The following is a 19,678-nucleotide window of genomic DNA, read 5'->3' on the forward strand; positions in this document are numbered from 1 at the left end:
AAATGATCAGCCCAGGGCTCAACTCCCCACCCTCCCCGATCACTCCATGAGTCAACTAACCCCTCCTCCCCCCCACGGCCCAACTCTCCACCCCTCCCATGACCCAAGTCCCGCCCCCCCAACCCTGTGGCCTGCAGGGTGTGGCACTGATAGCTCTCTGCAAACATGGTGCAAAGTGGAAACGGTCAAGACCTTCCAAGATATGAATGTCACCAACAATTTGTTCTTCCAACCACATTGATGCCATGGCCAGGAAAGCACACCACACCACACCTCTACTTCTTCGCAAGACTAAGGAAATTTGGCATGACTCAAATGATTCTCACCAATTTCTACATTTCCACCGTAGAAGGCATCCTATCGGGACTGGTTTGGCAACTGTCCAAACCACAAATAATTGCAGATTCAATGGTGGAATAGATGTGATGGACCGAATGGCCTAATTCTGCTCCTGTGACTTTCAAACCTTCCCCACCCAGGTGCTGGAAGACAGGGACAACCTGCGGGATCGGGCTGACAAGCAGTGAGTCCCACCAGCATCACACAGGTAACGGGCAAGGCTCGTCCACAAATGGCCTGCGATCCCCCCACTGGGAACACATGGCACAACCAAATCCCCAGCATCAGCCCTGGCCAGTGAACTGTGCTATTCTTGTAACAATAACCTCTATGCTTTTACGTTCTGTGCCTCAGCCTATAAACCGTGGTGAAACACATCAGTCCTTCAACCGTCTTATCAGTCGTTCCATTCACCCACAGCCTGTTCTGCAGAGGGAGATAGCAATGACTACATTAATGGCGACCAGCAGTCTAACAGTGATGCAAGTGTTTCTACTTTGCCCCATGGTCTCTTGGAGCCCTGCAATCATCATGTGGGTTCTGTATTGGTCGGAGCTCAAGCAGAGGTCTGTGTATCTCGGCACCGAGCAGCTTTTGTCAGTCAAGCTCTGGCTGAAAGCTAACACAGGAAATGGGTTAAGATTTTGCACTGTTTGTTTCTTAGTGTGTTTGATAACCGGCCGTCTGGCAGTAGACACGACTCCACTTATACCTCGCTGGCGGTGAGGGGGGCCCTCCCAGTCAGATCCTTCCTGCACCGCCAGAACCTCACTACCAGCGCACACTGCCCTCGGGACAGCTGCTATGGAGAGGATGGTACAGAGATAAAATGTAGTCGGAGACAGTAAGACTGGTGGGAGAACGGAAGGGGAGGGGATGGAGAGAGAGGGAAAGCAAGGGTTACTTGAAGTTAGAGAAGTCAATGTTCATGCCGCTGGGGTGTAAGCTGCCCAAGCGAAATATGAGGTGCTGTTCCTCCAATTTGCACTGGGCCTCACTCTGACAATGGAGGAGGCCCAGGACAGAAAGGTCAGTGTGGGAATGGGAGGGGGAGTTAAAGTGTTGAGCAACCGGGAGATCAGGTAGGTTTAGGCAGACCTAGCGGAGGTGTTCAACGAAACGATCGCTGAGCCTGCGCGTGGTCTCGCCGATATACAGCAGTGCACACCTGGAACAGCGGATACAGTAGATGAGGTTGGAGGAGGTGCAGGTGAACTTCTGCCTCACCTGAAAAGACTGTCGGGGTCCTTGGATGGAGTCGAGGGGGGAGGTATAGGGACAGGTGTTGCATCTCCTGCGGTTGCAGGGGAATGTACCTGGGGAGGGTGTGGTTTGGGTGGTAAGGGAAGAGTTGACCAGGGAGTTGCGGATTGAACGGTCTCTGCGGAAAGCAGAAAGCGGTGGAGATGGGAAGATGTGGCCAGTAGTGGGATCCTGTTGGAGGTGGTGAAAATGTCGGAGGATTATGTGCTGGATGCGACGGCTGATGGGATGGAAGGTGAGGACGGCTAACCCCACTCTCCTGCCTCTCCCCATAACCCCTGACACCCGCACTAACCAAAAATATATTTATCTCCGCCTTAAAATATCCATTGACGGCCTCCACAGCCCTCCGTGGCAATGATTTGCACAGATGCATCACCCTCCGACTATAGAAATTCCTTCACATCTCTTTCCTAAAGGAACGTCCTTTAATTCTGAGGCTATGACTTCGGGTCCAAGACTCTCCCACTAGTGGAAACATCCTCTCCACATCCACTCTATCTAAGCCTTTCACTATTCGAGTCATCGAGTCATATAGGACGGAAACGGGCCCCTTGGCCCAACTCATCCTTACCGACCAAGATGCCCTTCTAAGCTCGTCTCCTTTGCCCTTGTTTGATCCTGTATCGTGACATTGAAGAGAGAAGTCCAGTACTTTTTTGTGTGCGGCTTATGCTTCGCCCTGTGTAACATTAAACACCCAAGCCGCACTAAAGGCATGATCATCGTACATCGTACAGTGGGAGGTTCAGGTGTTTTACTGCATTGACAGAGATACTTAACTCGTGGCACTTGGGGAACGGGGTCCATTTGGGGGAACAGGTAGTGACACCACCTAACAACAGTAGACAAAATGACCTCACAATGTGGAGTATCTGCTCAGTGGATCACAGTGACCCGCTCATACAGCGCTGCGGATTTCAACACCCAGGAGCTCGCAGTCTCGGCTAGAGACTGATGTTGGGAAGCTCCATAGTCGCAGGAGGTTCGACACGGGACCCGATTGCCCGGCGCGGTGGAGCAGAGATCCCCCCGATGCGGGAGCGTAATCGCCCCGATGCGGAGGGCCCGACCACCTGCGACGGGAGCCAAGGTCGCCCCGACAACGGGGGGCTCGAGGCCCCTGACCGCGGGAGAAGAAAGAAGGGAAGAGATTGAACTTTTTTTGCCTTCCATCCCAATGCGGAATGTGGAGGAGTCGCTGTGGTGGATGTTTATGTTAAAATGTATTTTGTGTGTCTTGTTGCTTTTTATTGGTATGACCATGTGGCAAATCAAATTCCTTGTATGTTGTAAAACATACTTGGCTAATAATGTATGATTATGATCGTACTTGCTTTAAAATCGTGCTTTAAACTTGCTTTAAAATCTATGAATAACAAAACTGGCATTATGCATTCATACGAATGGTTGCTCCTGACCGGTCCCATCAAGGCAGACCGCAGCCAGCACCACTGATTACACGTTGGAGGAAGGAGCTGCAGATACTGGTTTATGCCGAAGATAGACACACAATGCTGGAGTAACTCAGCGGGTCGTGCAGCATCTCTGGAGAGAAGGAATGGGTGACTTTTCAAATTGAGACCCCCTTGACACGAAATGTCACCCATTCCTTCTCTCCAGAGATGCTGCCTGATCCGCTGAGTTACTCCAGCATTTTGTGTCTGCCTTCAGCACTGATTACACATTTCCCCACTAGGACCTGGTACAAAGATTGTCCACGCGTCACAGTGGGTTACTGCCACTGGCTGGCAATAAGCTGCTCCAAACAACAGTTCAGTCCACCTGCTGTAACCCAGCATCTTGGAAATCTACAATCCTTTACAACAGGTTCAGCTCCTGCCCAGTGTCAGTCCACCGCCCATCACCCCCATCCCAGGAACAGCACAGCACATGCACCCACCCCATGTCCCGACACCCGCGTCCTGTAATAGCCCACTTAACCTCACCCTACCCCAGCAATGGGATGTTCACCCATACCCCCCACCCACTAACATCCTCCACTCACCCACACCCCCCCAACATCCTCCACTCATCACCCCCCCAACATCCTCCACTCATCCCCCCCACAACCTCCACTCACCCACACCCCCCCACTAACCCACACCCCCCAACAAACTTCACTCACCCACACCCCCAACATCCTCCACTCACCCACACCCTCCACTCACCCACAGCCCCCCAACATCCTCCACTCACCCACACCCCCCCAACATCCTCCACTCATCCCCCCCACAACCTCCACTCACCCACACCCCCCACTCACCCACAACCCCCCACACCCAACATCCTCCACTCATCCCCCCCCACAACCTCCACTCACCCACACCCCCCACACCCAACATCCTCCACTCATCCCCCCCACAACCTCCACTCAGCCACACACCCACCTAACAAACTTCACTCACCAACATCCTCCACTCACCCCCAACACCCAATATCCTCCACTCACCCACATCCCCTAACATCCTCCACTCACCCACACCCCCCCAACATCCTCCACTCACCCCCACACCCACATCCTCCACTCACCCACACCCCCCCCAACATCCTCCATTTACCCCCACACCCACCCCCCCAACATCCTCCACTCACCCCCACACACCCACATCCTCCACACACCCACATCCTCCACACACCCACAACCCCCCCAAAACCCTCCACTCACCCCCACACACCCACAACCTCCCCACACCCCCCAACATCCTCCACTCACCCACACCCCCCAACATCCTCCACTCACCCACACCCATCAACATCCTCCACTCACCCACCCCCTAACAACCTCCACTCACCCACCCCCCAACATCCTCCACACACCCACACCCCCCCCAACATCCTCCACACACCCACACCCCCCCAACACCCTCCACTCACCCACACCCCCCAACATCCTCCACTCACCCACACCCCGCAACATCCTCCACTCACCCACCCCCAACATCCTCCACTCACCCACACCCCCCCAACATCCTCCACTCACCCACACCCCCCAACATCCTCCACACATCCACACCCCCCCAACACCCCTTAACAACCTCCACTCACCCACCCCCCAACATCCTCCACTCACCCACACCCCCTAACAACCTCCACTCACCCACACCCCCCACACCCTCTAACAACCTCCACTCACCCACACCCCCGAACAACCTCCACTCACCCACCTCCCAACATCCTCCACACCCCCACACCCACATCCTCCACACCCACACCCCCCAACATTCTCCACTCACCCACACCCCCCAACATCCTCCACTCACCCACACCCCCCCAACATCCTCCACTCACCCACACCCCCCAACATCCTCCACTCACCCACACCCCCTAACAACCTCCACTCACCCACACCCCTAACATCCTCCACTCACCCACACCCCTTAACAACCTCCACTCACCCACACCCCCTAACAACCTCCACTCACCCACACCCCCACACCCTCTAACAACCTCCACTCACCCACACCCCCTAACAACCTCCACTCACTCACAACCCCTAACAACCTCCACTCACCCACACCCCCCCCCCCAACAACCTCCACTCACCCACACCCTCTAACAACCTCCACTCACCCACACCCCCTAACAACCTCCACTCACCCACACCCTCTAACAACCTCCACTCACCCACACCCCCCAACATCCTCCACTCACGCACCCTGTCCACACCTTAGTAACATCCCCAATTCACCCACGGCCCACACCCAAGGAACATCTACCACCCACCCACCTTGTCCCCACCCTGGTAACATCCTCCACTCACCATCCCACCTTGTCCATGCCCGAGTAACTGCCCCCATTCATTCATTCACCCCACCCTAGTAACATCTCCCACTCACCCTAATAACACCTCCCACTCACCCTGTCCCCACCCTAGTAATATCTCCCACCCACCCTCCTCCCCACCCTAGTAACATCTCCCACCCACCCTAGTAACATCTCCCACTCACCCTAATAACACCTCCCACTCACCCTGTCCCCACCCTAGTAATATCTTCCACCCACCCTCCTCCCCACCCTAGTAACACCTCCAACCCACCCACCACTCAGCCGCCCCACTGCCCAAGTTCAAGATCAAATCCCTAAACCGTGTGTTGCAGCCCCAGCCAGTGTGTCCCCTCCCGATAGCGCAGTGGCTGTTCCGGATGAGGGGCGTGGGGTGGTATGATGGACGCTCCACTTACCCTGCTGCTCATCCTCGGACGAGTAGCCGGATGTCGACGACGTGTAGACGTCGGAGGTGGGAGGCGCGGTCAGTATCCCCGTCCTGAAGCCATTTGCTCTCTTTGATATCCCTTCGTTGTTGTCCTCAAAGCTGGACGGCCCTCCGACTGCTGGACGCGAGATACAGGTTACCGAGGCACGTCATCACAGGAAAATATTACAGCTTGGGCACCTTACAACCCAGCAGTGTGATGCTGACCTCCAACTTCAAGTAACCCTTGTTTTCCCTCTCTCTCTATCCCTCCATCATCTGAATTCTCTGGCCAGTTTAACTGTCCTCGTGATTGCATTTTATCTTTATCCTCGTTGTCACCTTCCCCCAGCCAACAATGATCTATTCTACATTTGAACCTTGTCCCCTTTGATCTCGCATTTTCGCACCTTGCCCTTCCATATCTCCCTCTCCCCTGACTCCAAGTCTGAAGAGGGGTCTCGACCGAAACGTCACCCATTCTTTCTCTCCAGAAATGCATTTGACGGCACTCGCTGGAGTTTAGAAGAATGAGGGGGGCCTCATTGAAACTTACCAAAAAAATGAAAGGCTTGGATGGAATGGATGTGGAGAGGATGTTTCTACCAGTGGGCGAGTCTAGCGCCAGACTTCACAGCCTCAAAATGAAACAACGTTCCTTTAGGAAGGAGATGAGGAGGAACTCCTTTAGTCAGAGGGTGGTGAATCTGTGGAATTCTTTGCCACAGAAGGCTGTGGAGGCCAAGTCAATGGATATTTTTAAGGCAGAGATAAATTCTTGATCAGTGCGGGTGTCAGGGGTTATGGGAAGTAGGCAGGAGAATGGGGTTAGGAGGGAGAGATAGAACAGCCACGATTGAATGGCGGAGTAGACTTGATGAGCCTAATTCTGCTCCTATCCCTTATGACCTTATGCTGCCTGTACCGCTGAGTTACTTTAGCATTTTGTGTCTATCTTTGGTGTAAACCAGCATCTGCAGTTCCTTCCTATAAAGGAAGGTATAATCCCTCGCCTCCCAGTAACTGCAGCACCCGTCACCACCCACCACCATGGAGCGACGATCAGACCCCGACCCACTGCTCCCCACAGTAACTGAAGTGTGTGTGCTCACAGGCAGAAGCGAGCGGCAGGGTGCCCCTCTCCTGTCGGCCTCCCAGCACCCAGCGGGCTAGGCAAAGTCTCATTGCAGCTGTGCAACGATCGCTGGTCAGCGCGGACTCGGTGGGCCAAAGGGCCCGCTTCCAACTAAAACTGAGATACTGCAGCACATGTCTCCGACCTGCACCAGTCATCGTGGAACTTTGAACCAGGGAGAAGCCCTTCATCAGTCTGTTGGAGGGAAGGTAGACCCAAAATGCTGGAGTCTCTGCGGGTCAGGCAGCATCTCGGGAGAGATGGAATGGGCGACGTTTAGGGTCAAGACCCTTCTTCAGACAGAACAAGGTCAGACAGAATAAGGTCAGACAGCTTGTTGGAGGGAAGGGGTAAGGCTTTCAGAACACTGCTGTCATAAGGTCATAAGTCATAGGAGCAGAATTAGGCCATTCGGCCCATCAAGTCTACTCTGACATTCCATCATGGCATTCCATCATCATCTCTCCCTCCACCAGAAGAAACGTCCTCGTGAATTGGCCCAACGGCAGGCACAGGCATATCAGTTTAGTTCAGCAATTTACAGAGAACCAATTAATCGGCAATTTACAGAGAACCAATTAATCATTCTCCTGCATTCAACCCACAACCCCTGACGCCCGTACTAATCAAGAATCTTTCTATCTCTGCCTTAAAAATATCCACTGACTTGGCCTCCACAGCCTTCGGTGGCAATGAATTACACAGATTCGCCACCCTCTGACTAAAGAAATACGCCGGCGCCCAGCTTCCCCCTCCCCGGACACGTACCGACGGGCTCGGGCTCCTGCCAGCTACCACTGCCGCCGCAGAGGTGTTGAGAGCGCGTGGAGGCGTTGCTGACGTGGCTGGCGAAGCTACTCAGACTGTTGACTGAACTGTTGGACGTGGAACGTTTGATGCCAGGCACAGGTCCCATTCGCTTGCTGTTGGACTTTTTCTTGTGCAACCTGAAAAGATTGGAAAGACTGGGGTTGCATTCACTGGAGTTTAGAAGGATGAGAGGGGATCTTACAGTATATAAAATTATAAAAGGACTGGACAAGCTAGATACAGGAAAAATGTTCCCAATGTTGGGGGAGTCCAGAACCAGGGGCCACACAGTCTAAGAATAAAGGGGAAGCCATTTAAAACTGAGGTGAGAAACCTTTTCACTCCGAGAGTTGTGAATTTGTGGAATTTTTTGCCACAGAGGGCAGTGGAGGCCAATTCACTGGATGAATTTAAAAGAGAGTTAGATAGAGCTCTAGGAGCTAGTGGAATCAAGGGATATGGGGAGAAGGCAGGCACGGGTTTCTGATTGTGGATGATCAGCCATGATCACAATGAATGGCGATGCTGGCTCAAAGGGCCGAACGGCCTCCTCCTGCACCTATTTTCTATGTTTTCTATGATAAAGGGCAACAATTTAGGGCGGAGGCAGACCAGGACTGCGAAAGAGAAGCAGCAACCTCTGGGCAATTGCCACAGCATTCCACAACACATCGTGGGGATGCTGCCTGACCCGCTGAGTTTCTTCAGCTTTTCAATAGACAATAGGTGCAGGAGGAGGCCATTCGGCCCTTCGAGCCAGCCTCATTTAATATGATCATGGCTGATCATCCACAATCAGTACCCCGTCCCTGCCTTCTCCCCATATCCCTTCATTCCACCAGCCCAAAGAGCTATATCTAACTCTCTTTTGAATGCATCCAGTGAATCGGCCTCCACTGCCTTCTGTGGCAGGGAATTGCACAGATTCACCACTCTCTGGGTGAGACATTTTTTTCCCTCATCTCAATCCTAAATCCCCTACTCCTTATTCTTAAACTGTGACCCCTGGTTCTGGACTCCCCCAACACCAGGAACATTTTTCCTGGATGTTTCCGCTAGTGAGAGAGTCGAGGACCAGAGGCCATAGCCTCAGATTAAAAGGACGTACCTTTAGAAAGGAGATGAGAAGGAGGTGAATCTGTGGAACTCACTGCCTTGACAGCTGTGGAGGCCAAGTCAGTGGATATTTTTAAGGCAGAGATTGACAGATTCTTGATTAGTACGGGTGTTCAGGGGTTATGGGGAGAAGGCAGGAGAATGGGGTTGAGGGAAAGATAGATCAGCCATGATTGAATGGTGGAGTAGACTTGATGGGCGGAATGGCATAATTCTGCTCCAAGAACTTATGTCTGGGGGTACAAGGGCAGATGAAGCAGTCACTGTGCCCAGGGTACCAGAACACCTTGGGTCGAGGACAAGGTGGCCTTTAAAATCAGACTGAAGATAGACATACAATGCACTCAGTGAGTAACTCAGCAGGACAGGCAGCATCTCTGGATAGGAGGAATGGGTGACGTCCGGGTCAAGACCCTTCTTCGGATGACACAAAGCTAGGTGGCTGTGAGGAGGATGAAGAAGGGTCTTGACCGAAACGTCACCCATTCTTTCTCTCCTGAGATGCTGCCTGACCTGCTGAGTTACTCCAGCATTTAGTGAAATAAATACCTTCGATTTGTACCAGCATCTGCAGTTATTTTCTTACACTAAATATTCATTAATCGTACACGTATCCACTCATGTACAACCTTTTGGGTCGGCGCGGTGGCGCAGCGGTAGAGATGGTGCCTCACAGCACCAGAGACCCGGGTTCAATCGTGACTACGGGTGGTGTCTGTATGGAGTTTGTACGTTCTCCCTGTGACTGCATGGGTTTTCTCCGGGTGCTCTGATTTCCTCCCACACTCCAAAGATGTACAGGTTTGTAGGATAATTGGCTACTGATAATTGTAAATTGTCCATAGTGTGTGCGAAGAATAATGCTAGCTGATGGGGTGGTCACTGGTTGGCTCGGACCTGGGGGCTGTAGGTCTTGTTTCGCGGCTGTATCTCTAAAGTCTAAAGGTCCCCCAACGGCCCTAGTCGTTTCTTGGTCATTGTCTTGCGCTTCGTGCACATAAACCATTTTTTGATTTTATTTGCCAATTATTTCCAAACCCTCCTTGCTTTCTGTAGTGGTCCCCTTTAATTCTACACCCTCTATACTCTGCTGGGTTTCTGCTCCATTAATCCCTCAATGCATGTCATAAGCAAAACACTGCTGTTGCGTGTGTTTGGCCCTGCTCCAGTTTAGTGCCCAGTGAAGCACACTACACATAACATGTCACAGGAAACTACACGAGGAACATGATCCGACCTGCTCCAAGCGACATTTAAAGCACTGAACAGCCTCAACTTTTGCATTCTGCCAATCCTACATGGGTCTTGACCTTGGGTTGCGCTCCAGTGTTGGCACTGTTCCCGCTTACCACATGGTTGGCATCAGATTCCAAGTAACTGCAGGCTTCCTCCATCCCTCCCCTTCCTTCCCAGCCCGCTTCCTGCCAAATGCACAGCTGCCCCTCCACTTGCACCAGTCTGCTGCAATATTTCATCTCGTGCTATCATTTGGTCCTCACTCTAAAATGTCTTCTGTTCTGTCTCACAGTTTAATCTCGTAGGTGACAGGAGCAGAATTAGGCCGTGCAGGGAAAATGTGAGGTGTTGCATTTTGGGGAAGTCTAACAAGGGCAGGACCTACACAGTGAATGGTAAGGGCTCTGGGCAGTGTTGTAGAGCAGAGGGATCTAGGAGTGCAGGTGCATGGTTCCTTGAAGGTCGAGTCGCAGGTAGATTGGGTGGTCAGAAAGGCTTTGGGCACATTGGCCTTCATCAGACACAGTATTGAGGATAGAAGTTGGGAGGTCAAGTTGCAGTTGTATTAGACGTTGGTGAGGCTGCTTTTAGAGGAATGTGTTCAGTTCGAGGCACCATGTTATAGGAAAGATGTTGTCAAGCTGGAACGGGTACACAGAGGATTTACGAGCATGATGCCTCGACTAGAGGGTGTGAGCTATAGGGAGAGGTTGAGTAGGCCGGAGACTCAATTTCTTGGAGCGCAGGAGGATGAGGGGTGATCGTATAGAGGTGTACAAGATCATGAGAGGAACAGATTGGGTAGATGCACAGAGGCCTAATTTACACGCTGATATTTGAATAAAACGTTCAAATTTACTGTTGACGGCATAGTCGCCAATCTGTTTAATTTACATATTTTTGAATTAGGGGCCACAGTTTAAGAATAAGGGGTAGGCCATTTAGAACTGTGATGAGGAAAAACTTTTTCAGTCAGAGAGTTGTGAATCTGTGGAATTCACTGCCTCAGAAGGCAGTGGAGGCTAATTCTCTGAATGCATTCAACAGAGAGCTAGATAGAGCTCTTAAGGATAGCGGAGTCAGGGGGTATGGGGAGGGGGCAGGAACGAGGTACTGATTGAGAATGATCGGCCATGATCACATTGAATGGTGGTGCTATCTCGAAGGGCCGAATGGCCTCCTCCTGCACCTATTGTCTATCATGCACGTAACTCTGCGTAAATCGGCGGTGTTGTTGCGATACATAGCTCCCCGAGTGAGGTATTAGGGCAGAGGCTGCCTCTTCACTGTTAGAAAGGAGCATAGCTTAGAGAGGAGAGAACGAGAAGGGGGAGGAGGGGGAACGAGGCAAGAGAGAGTTGGGGAGACGTACCTGACGGGACTCTCCTTGTAGGAGGGGGCTCCGCTGATGACGGAGCCGCCGCTGCTGCTGGAGGCATCGTCGTCATCCTGGTAGTAGCCGCTGGTGGCCAGGCGGATACTGCGGCGAGCCATCCTCACCAGAGCGCCGCCACCACCCCGAGACCCGAGCTCCAGGCCCCAGGCCCAGCACTGCGAGCCTCCCGCACTCACTGTGGGCAAAGAGAAAGACAGTCACGTACTATAAGACAATAACTGCAGATGCTGGTACAGCATCCAGATGTCAACTTATTTACATCGGCAAAACCAAGCGCAGGCTCGGCGATCGCTTCGTTCAACACCTGCGCTCGGTCCGCGTTGGCCAAACTGGTCTCCCGGTGGCCGAGCACTTCAACTTCCCCCTCCCATTCCCAGTCTGACCTTTCTGTCATGGGCCTCCTCCAGTGCCATAGTGAGGCCCACCAGAAATTGGAGGAACAGCACCTCATATTTCGCTTGGGCAGCTTGCAGCCCAGTGGTATGAACATTGACTTCTCCAACTTTAGATAGTTCCTCTGTCCCTCCCTTCCCCTCCTCCTTCACAGATCTCCCTCTATCTTCCTGTCTCCACCTATATCATTCCTTTGTCCCGCCCCCCTGACATCAGTCTGAAGAAGGGTCTCGACCCGAAATGTCACCCATTCCTTCTCTCTTGAGATGCTGCCTGACCCGCTGAGTTACGCCAGGATTTTGTGAATAAAAACCTAAAGACGTACTTGTATGTTGGATCATATGACCATAGCTTTAGAGATACAGCCCCTTTCGGCCCACCGAGTCTGCGCCGACCAGCGATCCCAGCACATTAACACCACCCTATACCCACTAGGGACAATTTTTACATTTACCAAGCCAATTAACCTACATACCTGCACGTCTTTGGAGTGTGGGAGGAAACCGAAGATCTTGGAGAAAACCCATGCAGGTCACGGGGAGAACGTACAAACTTCGTAGACAGCACCCGTAGTCGGGATCGAACCTGAGTCTCTGGCACTGCATTCACTGTAAGGCAGCAACTCTACCGCTGCGCCACTGTGTCGTCCTACATACCGCGTGATAGTAGAATTAGGCCATTCGGCCCATCGAGTCTACTCCGCCATTCAATGGTTGATTGGCTTCTGTAAATTGCAAGTCCCTTGTGCGTAGGATAGAGTTAGTGTACGGGGTGATCGCTGGTTGACACAGACTTGGTGGGCCAAAGGGCCTGCTTCCACGCTGCATCTCTAAAGACAGCGGTAGAGTTGCTGCCTTACAGTGAATGCAGCGCCGGAGACCCGGGTTCGATCCTGACTACGGGTGCTGTCTGTATGGAGTTTGTATGTTCTCTCTGTGACCTGCGTGGGTTTTCTCCAAGATCTTCGGTTTCCTCCCACACTCCACAGACGTGCAGGTATGTAGGTTAATTGGCTTGGTAAATGTAAAGATTGTCCCTGGTGGATATAAAATAGTGTTAATGTGCAGGGATCACTGGTCGGCGTGGACCCGGTGGGCCGAAAGAGGCTGTATCTCTAAACCTATGGTCATATGGCCTACTCCTGCACCTATTGTCTATTGTCTAAGGTTAGCCGATGGCCGATGGTAGAAATCCTTGCCATTCACTCCCGACCCATCACTACAGCAGAATTAAACAGGACTGACCACACCAGAAGAAACGTTCTCGTGAATTGGCCCAACGGCAGGCACAGGCATATCAGTTTAGTTCAGCAATACAGCGCAGAAACAGGCCCTTCGGCAATTTACAGAGAACCAATTAACCGACAAATCCACACACCTTTGTCGAAGTGGGAGAAAACCGCAACATCCAGAAGAATTCCACTCGATCACAGGGTGAACACGCAAACTCCACACACACAGTAACCGAGGTCAGGATGGAACCCGGCTCTCTGATGCTGTGAGGAGGCAGCTCTACCGACTGCACCACTGTGGTCACCAGGAACAGCACAAATCAGGCAGCGACTGACATACGACAGACCCACAGCAACTTGAACCACACCCCAGGAATTAGGTTAACTTATGATGAGTGTTTGTTAGCACTGGGCCTGTACTCTTGGAGTTTAGAAGAATGAGGGGGGGGACTTCTTTGAAACGTACTGAATACTGAAGGGCTTGTATAGAGTGGATGTGGAGAGGATGTTTCCACTAGTGGGAGAGCTTAGGACTAGAGGTCATAGTCTTAGAATTAAAGGACGGTCCATTAGCATGGAGATGAGGAGGAACCTCTTTAGTCAGAGCGTGGTGAATCTGTGGAATTCTTTGCCACAGAAGGCAATGGAGGCCAAGTCAGTGGATGTTTTTAAAGGCAGAGATAGATAGATTATTGATTAGTGCGGGTGTCAGAGGTTATGGGGAGAAGGCAGGAGAATGGGGTTAGGAGGGAGAGATAGATCGGCCATGATTGAATGGCGGAGTAGACTTGATGGGCCGAATGGTCTAATTCTACTCCTATCACGTATGACCATCCCCATGCTGCTCTCCCCCCCTGCTCTGCCCGATATCCAGCTGCATCGTCTGCACTTGTGTCAAGCCATTCAGCAGTCAACTTGAGATTACTTTAGTTTAGAGATACAGCACGGAAACAGGCCCTTCAGCCCACCGTGTCCACACTAACCAGCGATCCCCGCACACTAACACTACCCTACACATCAGGGACAATTTACAATTATACCAAGCCAATTAACCTACAAACCTGTACGTCTTTGGAGAGTGGGAGGAAACCTAAGCTTCAGAGAAAACCCATGCAGGTCACGGGGAGAGCGTACAAACTCCAGACAGACAGCACCGATAGTCAGGATGGAGCCCGGGTCTCTGGCGCTGTGAGGCAGCAGCTCTACCGCTGCGCCACCGTGCCACCCTAATCCGTCACTTTAATTCGGGATTCAATGCTCGACAATCTCAAATAAAAGGCAGCTCTGCCCAACACCGCAAAAAACTGCAGAGTTGTGGCTGCAGCCCCGTCCACCACAGACCAGACTCCCCGCTAACTCCATCTACACCACGCTGCCTTGGAAAAGCAGCCAACAACAACAAAGATGAAAGCATGAAAGCACACACCACCTCGCTCAGGAACAGCTTCTTCCCTTCTGTGACCAGGCCTCTGGACGGTCCTCCCATAACCTCGGGTACTGCCCGATTCACCTCTACCCCATTGTGGACATTGTGCTTTGTTTCCGGAACCGATGCGTTACAATGCCGAGAAATATATTCTGTATCTTTCCTTTCGCTCTACCTATTGTATTTGAGTTTGGCATGGTTGTATTTACATATAACATTGCAGAGAACTCTCATTATAACAGAGAGGACAGAATGATGTGTCCGTTATTGCCAATTGTCCTCTATAACTGAGTAATAGGTCATTGTACAAGTAGTGGAAAGGAATTGCAGATGCTGGTTAATCCACAATAGGACACAAAGTGCTGGAGTAACTCAGCGGGTCAGGCAGCATCTCTGGGGAACATGGATAGGTGACGTTTCAGGTCGAGACACCTCCTTCAGACTCTCCGTCGGGGAACTGGGCCTGGAATCTAGGTGAGCTGACTGGTGGCGGCCCGGGGGAGGCAAGGATCGGCAGAGTCGCGGTCACGGCCCGCGAGGTTGGCGGCGGTGGCTACAGGCGCGGTCTGGAAGCGGCCGGGGAGGCGGTGCGGGCCGGGGGAGGGTCGCGTCGGCAGAGCCACCTGGCGGTGAATGGCGGTACGTCCATCTGCTATAACCCAAACACACTATAAAGCGGTCCATAACAATGAGGCGTTACTGCATCTAATTTGTTTTTATCATCTGCAAAACAATGCTTTTCATTATACAGTTTCTCCTCAACTTACGATGGGGTTATGTTCTAATAAACCCATCGTTAACCTAAAATACCATAAGTCAAAAAAACGTTTTTAAAGACAGTCGATAACGTGACCACAAGCAAGCTGCCGTCGCCCAGTGTTTGTACCATCAAAAAGTCTCTTTACCTCCCCCCTCAACTCCATCCAAGACCCAAACAGTCTTTCCAGGTGAGACAGAGGTTCACCTGCACCTCCTCCAACCTCATCTATTGTATCCGCTGTTCCAGATGTCAACTTCTCTACATAGGCGAAACCAAACGCAGGCTCCGCAATCGTTTCGCTCAACACCTGCGCTCAGTCCGCCTTAACCAACCTGATCTCCCGGTGGCTGAGCACTTCAACTCCCCCTCCCACTCCCAGTCTGACCTTTCTGTCATGGGCCTCCTCCATTGCCATAGTGAGGCCCACCAGAAATTGGAGGAACAGCACCTCATATTTCGCTTGGGCAGCTTGCAGCCCTGTGGTATGAACATTGACTTATCCAACTTTAGATAGTTCCTCTGGCCCTCTCTTTCCCTCCCCCTTCCCAGTTCTCCCTCTATCTTCCTGTCTCCACCTATATCCTTCCTTTGTCCCGCCCCCCTGACATCAGTCTGAAGAAGGGTCTCGACCCGAAACGTCGCCCATTCCTTCTCTCCTGAGATGCTGCCTGACCTGCTGAGTTACTCCAGCATTTTGTGAATAAATACCTTCGATTTGTACCAGCATCTGCAATTATTTTCTTACACTATAAGTCGAAGCATGATCAGTCTGTACCTCAGTACGCATGTCAATAATAAACCTAAACCAGCATTTCCTGTGCCAGAACTGGCTGGTTCTGATGCAAAGTCACCGAGTTTCCCCTCTCTGCAGATGCTGATTGATCTGCTGAATATTTCTGGTGTTTTGTCACATTGTCAACAGCTGCTGTATTCTGTACCTCACAGCACCAATGTGTAAAGCAGATATTCTCTCTCCCCCAGCCCCCATCTTCCTCTGTTTACCTCGAAATTCAAGTAACCCTTGCTTTCCCTCTCTCTCCATCCCCTCTCCCTTCCCTGTTCTCCCACCAGTCTTACTGTCTCCGACTACATTTTATGTTTGCTTTGTTGTTACCTTCTATCCTACATTTATGATCTATGCTACATTTTCGACCGAAAAAGTCACCCATTCCTTCTCCCCAGAGATGCTGCCTAAGTTACGCCAACATTTTGTGTCCATCTTAGATTTAAACCAGCATTTAATCCTTCCTACACATTTCCTCTGTTTACCCTTCTCTAGACAGATCTGCTGTGTTTAACAAGCATTAATTTCCTTCTCTTGGCAACAAAAGCAACCATCACCGACAGGAGAGTCTAGTTTAGTTTAGAGATACAGCGTGGAAACTGGCCCTTCGGCCCACTGAGTCCGCGCCGACCAGCGATCCCCACACAAGTAACACTATCCTACCACCAAGCTGAAGGTCTACCGTGCAGTGGTACTCACCACTCTTCTCTATGCCACTGAGACCTGGACTGTCTACAGCAGACATGCCAAACAGCTCAACCACTTTCACTTCAGCTGCCTACGCAGACTCCTTCACATCAGGTGGCAGGACAAAATTCCCGACACAGGTCTTGGAACGGGCCGGAATCCCCAGCGTCCACACCTTCCTACGGAAAGCCCAAGCCAGATGGGCAGGCCATGTCAGAATGCCCGAGAGTCGACTGCCAAAACAGCTTCTGTATGGAGAACTGTGTCTGGGCAAGCGCTCAGTAGGAGGACAGAAGAAACGGTTTAAGGACTGCCTCAAAGTGTCCCTCAAAGACTTGGACATCAATCTCAGCACTTGGGAGTCTCTTGCTCTGGACCGTCCAACCTGGCGTAGCAAGCTCACCACAGGAGCCCGTGCAGCAGATAACAGACACACTGCAGAGGCTCAGAGGAAACGCACCGTGCGCAAGGCCCGGGCTACCTCCACTCCCACTGCAGCACCCATCCACTTGTGTCCTACGTGTGGGCGTGCCTTCCGGGCCCGGATTGGCCTCACCAGTCACTTCCGGACCCACAGTCACCAATCCTCCAACTGAAAGTGAAGTCATGGTCATCTTCCAACCCGAAGGACGAACAACAACAACACTATCCTACAAACTAGGGACAACTTAGATTTATACCAAGCCAATTAACCTACAAACTTGTGTCTTTGGTGTGGGAGGAAACCGGAACTTCCCAGAGAAAACCCACACGAGAACGTGCAAACCTCCACACAGACAAGCACTTGTATTCAGTTTCAAACCTGGGTCTCTGGTGCTGTAAGGCAGAAACACTACCGCTGTGCCACTGTGCCACCCTTCCAAGCTTAGGAGGGAGAGAAAGATCAGCCATGATTGAATGGCGTAGACGACTTGATGGGCCGAATTGTACTCCTATCACTTATGACTTATGACCTTATTATCTAACACAGACATTCCCTCTGATCTCCCCATCTCCAACCAGCTGAGAAAACACTTGTTTTCTCACATCACTCGCTTATCATCTGCATTAACATCTTGGATGAGAATGGAGTAGTGTGATGTGAAAGGAAGTGAATAGGATGCACAGTGAAGGAGGTCATATTAGACTTACAACGAGGTCAGGATCAGCTGGGAAAGTGCGCCAAGAGGCGGCAGATGAAATTTAACTCAGACAAACGTGATATGTTTTAAGACGTTAAACCAGGTCAGGAACGCACAGGCCACATGCTTGGAGTGTTGAAGACTTAGAGACCTAGTTCTGAAGGCTAATTGGCCTCTGGAAAGTGTGTAGGGAGAGGATGTGAAACTGAGAAGATAGTCAACATGGACTCGGTGGGTCGAAGGGATTGTTTTCCTGCTGGATTGCTAAACTAAATTAGGTATGCACATGTGCAGGAAGGAACCGCAGATGCTGGTTTACACTGACGATAGACACAAAACGCTAGAGTAACTCAGGGGGTCAGGCAGCATCCCTAAAGAAAAGGAACAGGTGACATTTTGGGTCGAGACCCTTCTTCAGACCAGGAGTCAGGGGAGAGGGAAACTAGACGAAAGCACATCGTTCCTTGAAAGTGGCGGCAGATTTGACAGTTGTGAGAGTATTTGGCACATTTGCTTTCATTAGGCTGGGCACTGAGAAGATAGACACAAAATGTCGGAGTAACTCAGTCGGAGTCTGAAGAAAGGTCTCGACCGGAAACATCACCCATTCCTTCTCTCCAGAGATGCTGCCTGACCCTCTGAGTTACTCCAGCATTTTGTGTCAAGCCAGCATCTCCCTTGCTGCACTGAGTACAAGAGTTCAGACGGCATGTTCCAGCTGTACAAGACTTCGGTGGGACCACATCTGCAATATTGTGTGCAGTTCCGGTCTCGATTAAGCTAGAGGGAGCACCAAAGGTTCACAAGGATTCTGCCAGGATTGGAGGGTTCGAGTGATAGGGAGCGACTGGAAAAGCTGGGGCTGTGTGGCACGGTGGCGCAGCGGTAGAGTTGCTGCCTTACAGTGAATGCAGCGCCGGAGACCCGGGTTCGATCCCGACTACGGGTGCTGTCTGTACGGAGCTTGTACGTTTTCCCCGTGACCTGCGTGGGTTTTCTCCGAGATCTTCGGTTTCCTCCCACACTCCAAAGACGTACAGGTATGTAAGTTAATTGGCTTGGTAAATGTAAAAATTGGCCCTCGTGGGTATAGGATAGTGTTAAGGTGTGGGGATCGCTGGTCGGCACAGACCCGGTGGGCCGAAGGGCCTGTTTCCGTGCTGCATCTCTAAACTAAACTAAATTAAACCAAGACTGCATTCACTGGAGTGCGGGTGGCCGAGGGGCGGTTTATAACGTTACTAGACCAAGTGGACCCGTTGGGCCCAAACCTCTCCTGCATTGGTGCAGCACCCTCTCCTCCCTTCCTCCTCCCTTCCTCCCCACCTCCCTCCCCACCTCCCCCATTCCCCTTCTCACCTCCCCCCTCTACTCCATCCCCCTCAACCCCTCTTATCCTCCCTCCTCCCTAGGAGATAGATTTAAACTTTAAAATGTGAATAACTTTAAAAATATAACACCGATTTCAATGAAACTTCTTCCATTCGTACCAAAGGGACGACAGTGAGTAAGGTGGGCCTGAAATTGTCGCGCTATCGTGTTCCGTTTGTTGTTCAGGAACAAACAAACAAACGAGAGTTTTAGTATATAGAATATAGATGAAGGGTGTAGATGTGAAGTGGCATATTTTTCTCCAGGTTCGGAAATCTACAACAAGGGGACAGAGGCTTAGGTGACAGGAGAATGATTTTAAAGGCAATCTGAGGGGCAACCTTTCCACAGAGGGTGGAGGGTACATGGAACGGACTGCCAGAGGAAGTGATTTACAGTGCTTAAAAGACGTTTG

The 19,678-nt window shown here is 51.5% G+C and overlaps 1 protein-coding gene across 5 annotated transcripts in view; it reads right to left on the bottom strand.

Moving 5' to 3' along the window:
- LOC144611310 (SUN domain-containing protein 2-like) overlaps positions 1-19,678 on the bottom strand; it is a 64,319-nt gene that overhangs the window by 38,291 nt on the left and 6,350 nt on the right. For 2 of the 5 annotated variants that reach the window (XM_078430353.1, XM_078430352.1), the window contains exons 2-4: positions 11,467-11,665; positions 7,701-7,879; positions 5,787-5,936 (exon numbers count right to left, since the gene is read on the bottom strand). In XM_078430353.1, coding sequence (XP_078286479.1) covers positions 5,787-5,936; positions 7,701-7,879; positions 11,467-11,588 — 451 coding nt within the window. In that variant the 5' untranslated portion in view covers positions 11,589-11,665. Of the gene's footprint in view, positions 1-5,786; positions 5,937-7,700; positions 7,880-11,466; positions 11,666-19,678 lie in introns of those variants that run through there. The other 3 variants (XM_078430354.1, XM_078430355.1, XM_078430356.1) reach the window with 3 other exon arrangements.

The sequence above is a fragment of the Rhinoraja longicauda genome, chromosome 40 (assembly GCF_053455715.1).
Source record: "Rhinoraja longicauda isolate Sanriku21f chromosome 40, sRhiLon1.1, whole genome shotgun sequence".
Taxonomy (NCBI): Eukaryota; Metazoa; Chordata; class Chondrichthyes; order Rajiformes; family Arhynchobatidae; genus Rhinoraja; species Rhinoraja longicauda.